The 15,349-nt window shown below is 36.4% G+C and overlaps 1 protein-coding gene across 1 annotated transcript in view; it reads right to left on the bottom strand.

The window, feature by feature from the left end:
- Positions 1-15,349, bottom strand: part of mal (molybdenum cofactor sulfurase) — a 105,052-nt gene that overhangs the window by 34,367 nt on the left and 55,336 nt on the right. Inside the window, exons 2-3 of the mRNA XM_083136934.1 lie at positions 11,317-11,473; positions 6,510-7,289 (exon numbers count right to left, since the gene is read on the bottom strand). Of these exons, the coding sequence (XP_082993060.1) occupies positions 6,510-7,289; positions 11,317-11,473 (937 nt within the window). The remainder of the gene's footprint in view (positions 1-6,509; positions 7,290-11,316; positions 11,474-15,349) is intronic.

Genomic DNA, 15,349 nt, shown 5'->3' with positions numbered 1-15,349 from the left:
ATGATGACATTTAAACATAATTCTCGGTTTTCAAGATGAACTTTCCAAAAATTCAAGGATACAAGCAGATGTGCAACCTTACATATTACCATCTCTCACCACCCCCACACACAAATGATCAAATAATTAAAATACCAGGATTCAATGTGATTAGGAAAGACCACAAGCATAAAGGTGCCGGCGGAATTTTATTTTACGTGCGTTCGGAGCTAGCGGTAGAAGATATATCAATTATTCCTGAAGAGATTAATAATATTGAATTTATTGTAATAATAATCCGTCAAAAGCAACGCAGTATTGGCATTTGCGGCATTTATAGGCCCGGTGATATTCCGTACTCCAAATTATCAATCATCGAAGATATTGTATCGAATATATATCACAAAGTCCATCACTTAGTAATCTTAGGTGACATAAACGTAGATTTTTTAAAGCCAAATGAGCCCGACACACGATACGTCCGGTCACTTGCTGAACAGTTCCAGCTCTCCCAAATCTTAACGGAACCCACTCGTATCACACATAACACTCAAACCTTAATTGATCCGATCTTCGTAAATAACTTATCTGATGTCATAAATTCTGGTGTCTCTGTACCAGTCAGCAACTCTGATCATTGTTTGACATATGTCTCTCTGCATTTCAGCAAAACAAAGCCTAAGGCCACGACAATTACTTACAGGAACTATAATGCGATAGTGAAAGACAACCTCGAAAACGACCTAAGCAAAATAAATTGGAATACGTTAATGGAATTTGCAAACATTGAAGATAAAGTGCGTTTCTTCACCGAAAAATTGAATGCGGTGTTTGATTAACATGCTCCATTGAAAACCGTTCGCGCAACTAAGAGAAAAGCACCCTGGATAACAGAAAATGTTAAGTTAATCATGAAATTAAGAGATAACGAGCTACTGAAATTTAAGCAGAAAAATAATTCTCAACATTGGACCGAATACAAGAGATTACGTACTTTCGCAACATCGGTCGTAAGACAAGAGAAAAAAGCATATTTCGAACATATCATAAATTCGTCCAATGATTCGAAGCACATATGGCAACATATGCGGAATTGGGGGTATAGTGGTAAAAACAAAATCGGGGAACTTCCTCCCACATTAAATGATGCTAATGTCCTAAATAATCACTTTGTGAACGTATGCCGCGACTTGAAAATAAACCAAGAGAAAGTTTCTCAGCAGTGTGAGCGTTATTACGCTGGCTGTTTCAGTGAGAGTGCGGCTGATTTGAGTTTTCATGAAGTGGATGAATCTGTTGTCAGAAAATCAGTGTACAAAATCCGATCAAACGCGGCTGGAGTTGACGGCATATCTGTAAAAATGATAAAACTCTCACTTCCCCAAATCCTTCCGCCATTAACACATATAATTAATTATTCCCTCCTCACAGGCTGTTTCCCGCATTCTTGGAAGGAGGCAAAGGTCATTCCCATACCTAAGAAACAGAACCCGAGCTCTGTAAATGACATTCGCCCCATTAGTATTTTGCCGGTACTCTCAAAAATCATTGAGAAAATAGTAAACGATCAAGTTCGTAAATACAATGGTGACTATAACATTCTTCCTCCGCAACAATCCGGTTTTCGTCCTCACTATAGCACGCAAACTGCTCTCCTGAAAGTGACCGACGATATTTTCCATGCAATGGACAAATCCCATGTAACAATGTTAGTTTTACTTGACGTCAGCAAAGCTTTTGACACGCTACCACATAAACTACTTCTTGCAAAGCTACAATATTACAAATTCTCTCCAGTAACACTCAAATGGTTCGAGACGTATCTCCGTGGAAGGCAACAGCGTTTATTAACAGATAAACTGTCGTCGCCTCTGCTAGTGGATGCTAGTGTCCCTCAGGGTTCAATCCTGGGTCCTTTGTTATTCACGTTAGCAGCTGCCGACTTGATTACGTCAGTGAAATATTGTAATGTGCACTGTTATGCCGATGACCCGCAATTGTATATATCGACAGATATATTTAATTTACAAAATGCGATTGCACTATTAAATCAGGACTTGAAAAATATAAGTAACTGGTGTGAATCAAATGGCTTAGTTCTAAATTTAAATAAATCTACATTTACTATTATCGGAAACAATAATCTCGTGAAACAAATAAATCTCAGCGAATGCAAAATATTAATTGAAACGAAGAATGCAAAATTCTCAGAAACAGTACGAAATTTGGGCTTGACCATGAATCAAAAATTAGACTGGTCTGAACATGTACTGAAACAGTGCGGTAAAGGATATTCAGTGCTAAAGAGCCTCTACACGCTTGTTGACTTTCTTTCACCCAAAATTAAATTAAATTTGGTCCAATCTTTAATATATCCTCTTTTTGATTATTGCGATGTTGTTTACGGGCCAAGAATCACAAAAAGGCTCTCAGGCAAAATTCAGAAAGTCCAAAATGCAAGCATGAGGTATGTCTACAGATTTAAAAATCACGAACACGTTCTACCTGTGCTTAATCAGCACAAAATTCTCAACATGGCAAGACGGAGAGAACTGCACATGACCTGCATTACTTGCAATGTTATAAATAAAAACATACCGGACTATCTGAGTGTAAAGCTTAAAGCCAGGAGTGAAACGCACTCATACTCCACCAGAAGCGCCGCTAATCTCCATATACCTCGCTGCAGAACTTCTGTTTCGCAATCTTCATTCAGTTACATGGCACCTAAAATCTGGAATGCACTCCCGAACGAAATAAAGCAACTGAACTACAAACAGTTTCGTAGGGCCGCATATGATTCACTGATTCATGATCAGAAGCTTTCACGGTTCCCTGTGAATTATTGAAAAAACTGGACCGAAACTAAGTTAATACATGTATATTATTATCTTTTCATTTATTAGCACACAAGCACTGTATATATTTTGTCATCTGGTTTCTTTTTGTGATTTTCTTTGTGTAGTAGTAGTTTTTCTTTATAGTTTCTTTTATGTTATTTTACTTATGTAGTGTCTTATAATCTTCATGTATAATAATGTACCTAGGTACTTTGCTACATTTTTCTTTGTCGGGTTAGGTGGTAGATCAGCATTTGCTGAACCTCGCCCAAGAATAAAGACCATTGAATTGAATTAACAATATAAATGATCTGTGCGATTCCAATGTGTCCAAAAATTATAATTCAATTAAATTAAACGGTATATATACTATTTGAAATATTCAATTTAAGGTGCTGAGTTTACATTTGGCATTTCACATGCTTACACTCGAAATACATCTAACAACACAAGTCACAAATGTTACGGAATATATTAATCTATGAAAAATTGTTAATTGTATGAGAATTTCAATCTCAAATTTACTTAATCATCTTCAAGATATCATATCTTGCAATAATTTTATTCTCAGATAGATTGTTCTGCAAAGGGCACTAACAAAGTTAACGGATTGAGAGAATTCTGATTTATTTTCCACACATCTTTCTTTTCTTTTCCTTCCTCGATAAAAATTAAAGATAAACTGTGAAAAACTTGCCTCGAGGCATTTGTAAATGTATGAATTCATTTGGATTAATAGTAGTTGCAATTTTTCATGTCTACGGGGAAAAATTCATGTAGAATTCACGCATACCCGGAGCCAAAAATTCATGCATAATTCCCAGAATTCAAGGACTTCCCAGTGAGTAGACACTCTGCTAGTCTATTGGTTAAATTATTCCTCATTGATAACATTATTTTAGACTGAAATAACCTAAGCTTTTGTGTTATAATTCTCATGAAGAATTGACTGAAAACATAAACCATTTCCTCACCTTCATAGATAGTATTTGAATTATTTTCAGATGAATATATTTAGCATGGTTTAACTTTAAATACCACCTACACCAGACAGACACACACAGACAGAGAGAGAGGGTGGGGAGAGAGATTAGCAGTGAAATGAATCAAAGTAAGGAGAATACACTGGAGAATCTCAAATTGTTGTGGCAGTAGGCTGCATCATCAGGCATAGGCAAAAAATAGTGTAAATGGAAGTCAGCATTTGACTCGCAATGTTACAAGGTCAAGAGTAAGGATAAGTTGCTACAAAAAAACATGGCCTTTTAGAGAGGTTTGTCGAAATATGTGAGTGACAGAATTGGGGTAGTGTGGGGGTAAGATGAAGGGTGTGTAGGAGGGTGAGGACTGAAGTTAGTTGGGGTGAGGTTTGGGTTGAAACATTGGCAGACCCAGAAGTTACAATTGGGAGGGAGTGAGTTTCAGTCGGTACCTCACCTCACCGAGAATCAATTTTAAACTACAATTACATTGTTTCATATAAACAATATATGGTACTGTGAACAGGAACCAAGCTAACTTCCATGTTCTAGAGAGTATTGTTTGGAAAATAGGGGTTCAGGGCTGGAATAGATGGTTATTATTGTATGTCCTTATCAATGGCGTCTGCTTGGAGGGACACTTGCCCCTTGAGATTTCTGGAAAGAGTTAATGTAATGCGAATAGTGAAATATTTTACAACAAAAAATATTGTTTTCTGTGACTTACAGGCCGTACGTTGCAGCAACTATTATTATTATTAATAATAATAATAATAGTATTATTTTACAGTACAAAGTAAAACTCCTCCTAACGGACACTTCTGAATAGCAGACACCTCTAAATTACAGACATTTTTAAATTCCCCGGCAGAAATACATGGGGTTTAATGGCAATATTACTTCTCAATAACTGACATTCTTAATAACAGATGCCCAACCAATACTCACATTGCCCATACCCTCCCCAATGCAAATAAAACTTTTTAATAACAGACAGCCTGAAAAAAAAAATGGTCGCAATTCCTGGAATTTGACAGAACAATGGCCAGTATTTCGAACTAGCATGCATTGTTTCATGTTACACCGAACGTATTTATTTTTAAAAGTGCAGTCAGTTTAGCATCTGAACTTGAAACACATATTGAAAGGACAATTGTAAAGAACTTTAAGATTCAGAAAAATAGATGATTATTTTGGACAATCTGGATCTGGCCAGAAATAGTTTGTTGGTTTGTTTGATTTGGTGTTTTAAGTCCACTTTATGCACAGTAAGGCTAATCGGGACTGAACCACAGTTTAAAGTGGGATCCGAACCACTATGTGCCTCCACCGGGTGTCGAACCTGGGACCCCTTGATTACAAGGCGAAGATGCTACCACTGCACCATCGGGGAGGGCCAGAAATAGTTAGAGCCTATTGAAAATGAAAGAGCATTTTGAATGCAGTAATTTAACAAAGGATTCCACTACGTGTACTGCATTTTTTAAAAATTTGTAATGTATATAGGGATACTTTAGTAAATTTAAATTCACCGTATGTAGTACAGTATTTTGTTCCTTGAATGTAGGAAAAAAAACACATTATGTTCATAAAGTACATACTGTAATATGCTTATCCTATTGTGTAACATCCTACACCTTTTTCTGAATAGTGGACACTTTTTAACTGTCCGTTATTGAGAAGTTTTACTGTAGTGGACTCGAGTCTGAACTTGTATACAATGGCAAAGTATTTTCAAATCAATTTGAATTTTTATGATTTGCAAAGTAGTAATTGTAGTAGTAACTAATAATAGTAATAATAAAAATAATAGCAATAATAAAAATGGTAATAATAATAATAAAGTTTCTATGACTTGTCCCCCCCTGAGAAAACATCCTGCAGGTGCCCTTTCTCCTTATCATAATTCCTTCAATTGTAACGGTAAAGTGAACGATCAGTTATGAGGAGTAAAGTTAATACACAAAGTAAGTAAAAACATATTATGAAGGGTTCTCTGGTTCGATCCCACTTTGGAAGAAGGTTTGGCATGGTTTGGATCCAAATTTAACCCATAGGTCCAGTTCCGATTAGCCTATCATGAGCCTAACATGGGTTAAAATCAAACTTTAAGAAATAATAACAGGCCTCTGTTAAAGAAAAAAGAGAATATTTGTGTTTTCATAAATACTAGGCATAATAATGTATCAAAAAACCCTGGCATTTTGGCAGGGTGATCGACCCTATCACCCTCCCCATGGATCCACACCTGGGTTGGGAACAGGAATAAGCAGAAACTTTAATCCTACCGATCTGAGTAGAACTTAAAAAATGTTGCCATATAAACACATTTTACCCCAATGTGATTCTAGTGTAAGAGTAAGTCCAGCTTACATATGCCATACCTGAAACATGACAGGACAGACAATGGAACGAACACCCATGTTCTAGTTGGGACTGAATCTCAGCCACTGATGTATCATCATGATTGCATTTGTTTGTATTTGTATTTTCTTATTTTACATTACTTTTCTGCCTCTTTAAGCTAAGTGCAATATTTTGATGAATGATGATTAGATTAATTTGATAAAGCAATACCCACACTGCCCAAATCCCCCAGTTCTTGAACCAGCAACCATTGGTTGTGAGATCTTGAGTCGAGCACACTGTATTTTCTTCTAAACATGTATACCTTTACATGAAGGTTATATTTACTTAAACAGTTACTTACTTTTCATGTAATACAGGTCTTGAAACATGAAACTGTTGTGAGCTGAGGGATATTAGAACAGTACCGCCACCAAAGTACTTTTTATTTAATGAAAAAGCACTACTATTCCTTACTAATAATGCACCAAGTCCTGACGGATAACCAAATATCTTGTAAAATGAAGCACACACAAAATCAGGCTTCACACTTGACAAGTCCAATGGATTTGTAGAAACATAAGTTGCAGCATCAAGAAAGCAGAACCATTTAGAAGTCTTACAGATTTCATTTCTTTCACCACCAAGAGCAAACTGGTTTAATGTACCATCCTGAACATGTTTAATCCATGATAGTGGATACTTCAGGCCTGAAAAGTTGCACTGAGCAGGGTACACAAATAAGGAATTCCCACGATAGGCTTTGCATGGACATTTCTCAATTTCTTCAACTTTACAAAATAAATTCAGAGCTTCCTTTTGAGTTATGGACTTCACTGTTGCTGATTTCTCTTTTGCAAGTTCTCTCATACCGAGAACTGAGGTGTGGTTGTCTTCCAAGTAAACAAATGTTCCAGGTTTACCATCATAACGAAAGCCATCATTGGTGTAATTTTTGTTATCTTTATCCACTGAATACTTTTCCAAATTATAATTTACATTTGAAGAATTTTGGAATGATGAACTTCCTCTCACTCCTCCTGTCCAGTTGAAACACTCTGCTACAGTTTTGAGTGCCCCAGTAGCTCCAGATGTAAATATTACACTGTATTCCTCAGGATTTGTGTTGAAATGTCTTAGAATTCTGAAATAATACGAAGAACTCTTGTCAGAAACAATTTTACATAGTTTAGAAAGTTTGGCCATGACATAGCACTTAAATCTTATTCATTGGTAACATGATTAAGCCTTGTTTCCATGATAGGAAAAGTACTAAATATGCTGAAAAAGGCAGTCTTTATTTCAGTAAAAAACACTTAACCCATGAACTCAAAGTCTGAGTAAGACCCTGATACAGGGTTAAACACTTCATGTGTTAAGTGTTTTTTACTGAAATAAAGACTGCCTTGGTAAACGCCTGTCTAATGATTTTCAAAATAACTGCCTCTTGTAGAGATGAAATAAAACCTAATTCTCTTTTCGGAGAGAAGTTTGAATCTGAGCTAAGATATACAGTAATGCACAAAACGGAACGAAAATAATATACTCTACAATATAAACTGATTAAAATTTTAGTAAATCCTTGTGAGTCGCAAATTGGTCACAGAATAATTGAAAAAAAAACCAAAAAAACAATCAGGGCAGATAGCCTATTATTTGTCCATTGATTTGTAACTTAAAATTGTCATTCAACAATTTGATGGTACTAATGATTTCAAACTGCTAAATTTAAACAGATGAGGAATAATATATCTATATTTTTTACAGACATTTACTCATCACATGAGTCATGTGTATTACACTTTTCAATTTCCTGAACTATGTAACTAGTAAAATATTTTGCCCCCAAGAATATTCATCTAATCTGAATCAAAATGCTGATATAAAAATTGCTCTAGCATTCAAAACACAGCGTATTCATTATTGTTATTATTATTATTATTATTATTATTATTATTATTATTATTAACAATACAGTAGGGATAATATTACAGATATATATATACATAGGTTGGAAATTTAATAGTGGCAACACTGCTGTATATACGTCATGAAAGTGAACTGGTGCTTCTCACTTATATCACATGTTACTTTGATACCTAAGCTACCTCCCAGTAAATGGACTCTTCCTTCCAACAGTAGGTGCATGCACAGTGACAAGAGGAATAGAGTATCGTTGGAGTTGGCAGTCGAAAGTTGTATAGTGAGAACCCCACTAATGTGAAAGTTCTGGTGACTCTCGCCATACCTCCAGGACAGACCGTCAATGTGCAGTATTACTGTTCATTTTTGGAACATGATCTGGGACCTGTGTTGTGAAAGAAGAGAGGGATACTTTCTTCTGAATCCTTTCATCATATTACAGGGCAATGCTCGGGTGCATGTAGTCTACCCTGTGGCTGATTTGCAGGGGCAGCACCAGGGGGCAAGTGGGGGTGCTTGCACACCCCTTAATTTTCTTCCGCACTCCCTTCAGCACCTCCTATCCAAAACCTATATTGTACCGAAAATATTACCTCTTACAGTGTCATATAATGTCATGTCGTTGTCATATTGAGGGCCGACTGTTAGGTGCTGAAGTGAGACTACTATCATTATTTACAACAGGCAAGCATTGATCCTACTCTCAATGAGATTCCACATTTATTTTCCTGCACTGTAAGTTCAGCTGCCCTTGTCTTTATTTATTTAGATTTGTTGTTTGTGTCTGTTTGTATTTTTTGTGGGTGTTTTAAATGTATATAGTAGCTCAGTCAGGCTCACTGTCAGTTGTATTTTTTCCTTTGCACTGTTGATACACGGTTTTGTTGTCCGCCTACTTGTTCTTCCTCATTTCCTCAAGTTACATGGGAACAAAAATTTAAGTTGCTTTCAAGTATCATCAGGTCATTTTCGGAAAATTATTTAACGGGAGTTTAATCGTGATGGTAGTTTCCTTCTTGATTCGTTCTATATGTTCTAGAAACATACCATTTCAGACTTTTTCAAAGACTGTTGCGAAGAAATGTTATAATTCGTTATTAGGGACAGTGTGGCCCAAGGGATTTTAACTAAGAAGTTGCTGTGCACTTATAGTTTTGTCCTGACACCACAGCATCTGGGCAGACAAAATGTAGGTTATGCATTATGTAAAACGACAAGAGGGGTAACAAAGCAATGGAACATTTTCAGAAAAGTGAAGCAGTAATAATAATAAAAAAAAGTGAATTGATAATTACATAAAAGTGACTACATGATTTCGTATTTATTGTGTTATTTTATTTTTCAAATTGCAGAACTTTAGGTTGCATACTACCGATTTCTTTCCCTTACCCAAAGCACGCAAACTGAACACTCAGCAGTTGTTGTTAATTATATAATGTATTTGACATTTGATTAATAACTGAATTGCGTACCTCAACTGCTTGAGCCTTGTAATCCCGGGTTTGATACCCGGTGGAGGCACATAGTGGTTCGGATCCCATTTTAAACTGCATATCCAGTCCCGATTAGTCTATCAAGTGGACTTAAAACAATAGATGTCAATGTAAAGTGTACATTTCAGTCACAGTCATTTATGTTAATTATTATAAGAGCATTGCAGGAGCATGGTAACTTGAAACTGAAGATTTCTTTTTAGAGAGAGTGAGCAATGCTATTAGGGGAGGGGGGGGATATTCCTTTCCATGGAAAAATGCCTTGCCTTGCTTGACTGTCTATGAAAAATATCCTCCAGTTCTCCATATATGCCATTGGCCTCCCTTGAACAAGCTATTCTTTTCAAATTTCCAAACGTAGTTGTTGTGCTAAAATCAGGCAAAAATGAAGCAAGTCATTAGTATTCTTCAGTTTCATTAGCATATTATCATAGATGCCTAATAAATGTTGATTATGTTTTCTTTATTTTCAACGTCGCACCCCCTAAATTTCATTCTGCTCCCCCTCAGCACCCCCAGGTGATTAATTCTGGCACCGCCACTGCTGATTTGTCAGCTCGATGAGGCTGGCAGATGCTCTACCAGCCTGTGACTTTGATTTGAATCCTAAGATGAAGCTCCCGAACTGTTCCAGTGATTCTTCAGGAAATAGACCACTCCATTCAAATCATCAACAAAACAGGCACTGCCTTCCACATTGCTGGCAATGTTGTACGCAATGCTGGTGACTACATCAAAGGGCTGTAAAAGTTTCACAGATATATCTCTTTTGTATCATTTGAGAATAAATAGTTGCCACTATTAATTTTCCAAGCCATGTATATTACACAGGAGTATATGAATATGAGTCTATTAAGAGAAGATTTCCTACAAAGTTGCAACCAAGGATGTATTTACGGGGAGGGGTCCATAGCCAGACCCCCTCCCCCCGAAAGACTTACCAAGTACTAAATTAAAATAATGAAAATGTACTTTTTAGCATTTGTTGTACTATAATCGATTGTTATTTATTTCCTATGAACTTGGAAGACAAGGATTATTATATTGGAATCATACAGTACCAAAGAAGTTTTATGCACACTACTACATATGAAAATATGCATAAAATGTTAATCAGGAACATCCTTTTTTATTATTCAATAAATATTCAATTCATTATCTATTTGACTTTAATTTCATTGTTTTTATACAAATTTGGCAATACACGCAAACTAGATAATAAATATATTCTCTATTTATATTCTTATACCATCTTATTAAGTATTCATGTAATAATAAAAATGCAATATTAATACATTTACATATCTTAATTAATATTTAATTTAATTGTTTTAATTTAAACATTATTATTATTATTATTTCTGGGACACTTTGTTCGGACCCCCATGAAATATATTTCTAGATACGTGCCTGGTCGCAACATGTAATTTTCTGTACAGAAAAACAAAAAGAATGTACTTGCCATTAATGAATACTTTCTTGTAATAACATCCAGATTTTCATTGTAATTTGCAGTTGAAATTCTTTAAAATCTACATAAAGTGATCATAACTTTACTATTGCACAAATGTTTTAAACTGATACACGAATTTTTTCTTACATTGGATGGAATTGAGTTTAAATATAAAATTCTCACTTTTTTTTGGCAACCTGGTTTGAAGTATTTCTGTACATGATAAAATGTGCAGGTAACTACTAACATCTGTACTTAACGTACGTGCATACATAATGGATAATTCTTTATTACCATATTACCTGTATCTGATTTGATCAATTTCATCTGTTGTGTGTTTGCTGCTTAGGCTCAGTGCATGAGGATTACCATATAGGTTCTCTTGTAGATCTTTCCCAACAGCTTCAATTTGACTCTTCGCATAGAGAGTTGCTCCAGTGTGATCCACATACCATGAATCTGTAAAACGTTATGAACACAAGATTGATTGATTTGTTTTATTTTACTTTGATTTTAATAATAATCATAATTATTATTATTATAATAATAAATGTTCTTTATTAAGCAGGTGATGTTCAGCCAAGGGCTGCTCTGCCACCTAACATAATAATAATAATATCTTTATTGAGCGGGCAAGGTCCAGCCTATGCTGTTCTCCCACCTAACCCTTGTCAATATAATGATACATAACTATATGATGAATTGCGTATGAAGCAGTAAGCTAGGTATAAAATAATACATATACAGATACACCTGAAAGAAATACACAAACATTAGATCGATACAAAAAATGTATAATACAAATACAAAAGGCAATAGTACTAGTATTAATATAATAATACAATTCCATATAGTGTGTGCAGCAACTCTGACATTGTTCCATTAACAGAAGATCTTTTATTTTATATCTGAAATTTATAGGGTTGTTTATGCATGTGATGTTCCCATGCTTTGGAAGCTGAAAAGGAGAAAGATGATTTGCCACTTTTTCTAATTGTAATGATGAGGATGAATGGTAATACAATAAAATTAATGAGAACAATCACAAACACACATGAAAAGTTTACAACACAATCTCAAAGAGGGTTGAGATGTAAGAGGGGAACCTTTCTGAAGACACCAAAATGTCAATTGTTGGGGTGTAAGGTGTAACCCTTTGCGAAGATACCCGAATGCCAACCTCCCTTCCACTTAATACACCTGGACTGCATTTTGCAGGCTAATGAGGCTCTGGCATCGGGACTTATAGCCAATACAATAATAATTAACATAATCAAAAACCATATAAATTAAATTAAAGCGTAAGATACCTTGCGTTGACTAACTATTCGTTAAAATACCTACAAGAAGTTGAAATTTGTTACGCTAGAAGCTTACATTACACCAGTCCTGCCACTCTATACCCTGTCCCAGCTAACTGTAGAGCAGAACCGCGCATATCGGCAGAGGAGGAGTAGGAAAATCGAATGGTGAAAGTGCAGAGTTGCCAACTGTACAGTCCTGACCGTACATGTACGAAAATTTCATGGCATGTACGGACGTACGGTCCAGACCTTAGTTCGTACGTTAAATGCACAGCTTGTCAAAATTTGCTCTTGCAGTTTTATCCCTAATATTTCCCTAAGAAATTCTAAACCAATCGTATGGACCTGGAGACAAAAATATGGTCCGTTTGCCATGTGCATTTGGTATTATCCTTTTCAAAACCCTTACAGAGAGAAGGAGGATATCGGGTATCTCCCGTCGCCCATTACACAATCCCGTTTCTCTCACTGTTCATTGGTGGAGCCGTCTCGCGTCACTACTTGCACAAAGACTTGTTCTCGTTCGCCTGGTCTACAGTTAGCTGGTACGAAGTTTACACATGTCCATTGTTGAGTTTTAATAACAGCCGATAATTTAAATTAATTCACTTTATTAACTTTTAATTAAGAAGATGGCTGAATCAGCGCTTATTACTAAAAACTAAAAAGCCAGAAAAGTATGTTCTATGTTATATTAAAGTAAATGAAAGAAACCCAAAGTAAATATGATTGCCAAATTTCTTAGCTATTGTCTGAATGTTCTACCAGGTTATTGGAATTTTCGAGGGGGGGGACTTTTCTATTTCTGGAGGGGATCCCTTGAATTCATCACTGTGCAGAACTGAATAAGGGGGCCTCGGTAACAGCAAAATGTAAAGAATTAAAAAGTTGCTTCAATAAAATGACAACATTGTTAAATACGTTAACCAACAGCGTTGCCGTCGAGTAGATATTGCAGAGGACATTTTTTTTTCTGAAGCCGACAGAAGAGAAGAGGGAGGCCGTACTGCTACCTTCAGGAGGTAACAAGAGGAGAAGGCGCCAATGCAAGGGAACAGCAGGGAAAGACTATGCGGCAAGACTGCTCTGGGGTTATTCATATGCCTGTTTAGGGGCCCAGTTACCGGTGAGGCGTGCCGGACACAGGCCAGTGTTGTCACATTGGATTGGCAGAAAAGCACTAAATCCCACCTGAAATGGGGATACTATTTCTGTGAAGCAACTAGAGGTAGACTGCAAAGCCAAGGCTGGATTTAACTACAAATGAGATCAGTTAGGTTTAGACGAAAATATAGTTCCTTGGTGTGATTCGCGATTTGGACAAACCTTGCTCCAAAATACTAAGTTGGCAACAGTAGTACGTACAGCTGGACTTCACGGGAGGAGCGGAGTTCTGTCGTCTGCTCACCCCACAAACATCAAACTGACGCGAGGAAAGTGTGGTTCTTCGTCTTCTCCTTTGCACGTCATTGCACAGAAATAGAGACAGACAAAGAATTGACAAGGCTCTCGACCACTATTCATTGGATTTTCGTGGTAACTGTCTCATGAGGGGTAGTTCTTTCTAAGACTGTTTGTGGCTAAATCACTGTGCTGATTGCAAAACAAGAACGAAATGAACAAATATCTATCTCGAAGACATGTTTTCTTTACCGGGGGCGGGGGGTGATAACATCTAGCAGGCATAATTGTCGTACTGATGGTCGGTAACACTTTTGAAAAAGTCACGCCACGCCACTGGGCGTGGTACATGTTGCAGTCGCCTTGTAATCAAGGGGTTAAAGAAATAATTTTTGGTTTGTGGAGGTGGTAAGGAAACTGGTGGACCACAGGGGATGGCTGCGCTTGCCCTTTCTGTGGCGGCATAAGCCATCCTAAAGTGACGAAAACAAAAAATAACTCCTAGGTTCGATTCCCGGTGGAGGCACAATGCACAGTGGTTTGGATTCAACTTTAAACTGTAGGTCAGTGTTTAGAAGTAACTAGTTACAAGTAACCCAGTTACAAGTAACAGTTACTTTTTTGAAGAAATGTAACTAACTAGTTACTTTTAAAACCAAGTAGCTGTAACTGTAACATAGTTACTTTCTTCCAATACAAGTAACGTTTCAGCAGTAACTTTTACAGTTACTTCATGCCACTTATGTTGCTGCATAAGTGTCGTAAATTATTGGTGATTTATGACTTAAAGTGAACCGGAACCATCGATAAACTACTAGATTTGCTGCGAAATGTCCATCCTTTGTTACATTAATTCCTGCCTGCAAACAATAGAAGAGGAAAAGAGAAAGTTGTTGAACTAATTTGTCTCCTATCCATGGCCACTTGGTAGGCACTGGGTTCCAGGCATTTTCATTTCAGAGTGACTGGTTTATCGTACGCTTCATCTTTCTTTGGTAGTCCTCAATTCTAAAGCGATATGCATACCTATGAAGAGAGGAAGATTAGATTAGGAGGAGAATTCTTTCCTATTGCTGTCAGTTTGCCCTTGTGTGTGTGTGTGTATGTATATATATATATATATATATATATATATATATATATATATATATATATATATATATATATATATAATGTATGTGTGTAATTCTTGATCCCATGTTGACAATGTACAAGGGCCTACAGGGTGATTCAAAAGTAAAGTAAAGGAGTAAGGCTGGCTGGGTACAATTGGTCATCATAGAAACAGGTTAGGCTTAAGAGGAACCACATTGGTGTGTTCCAAGCGGACGTCCGCCATATTCGTGGCCGCCACAATGAATTCAACTCAAAAAATTTTAAATGGGAGGGGAATGATGTGCATAGGCGCCGATTTCTTCAGAGATTTGGGGGGAGGGCGAAACTAAGTAAAGCATAAATTTTGATTTATTTCTGTTTTCGAGGGGGGGCAAAGTTTTGTTTTTCTTAGTTGGGACCTAATACACTTGAGTTAACCTTTGAAAAATTGTAATTATATTAACTAGCTTTGACAACAAAACATATATCAGTGTACATCAAACTTCTATTAGCTGGACAAAAAATTCACTGTACT

Source organism: Lepisma saccharinum, chromosome 15 (genome assembly GCF_977018435.1).
Source record: "Lepisma saccharinum chromosome 15, izLepSacc3.1, whole genome shotgun sequence".
NCBI lineage: Eukaryota > Metazoa > Arthropoda > Insecta > Zygentoma > Lepismatidae > Lepisma > Lepisma saccharinum.
The sequence above is the reverse complement of the archived record's forward strand: the minus strand, read 5'-3'. Positions and strand labels throughout refer to the sequence as shown.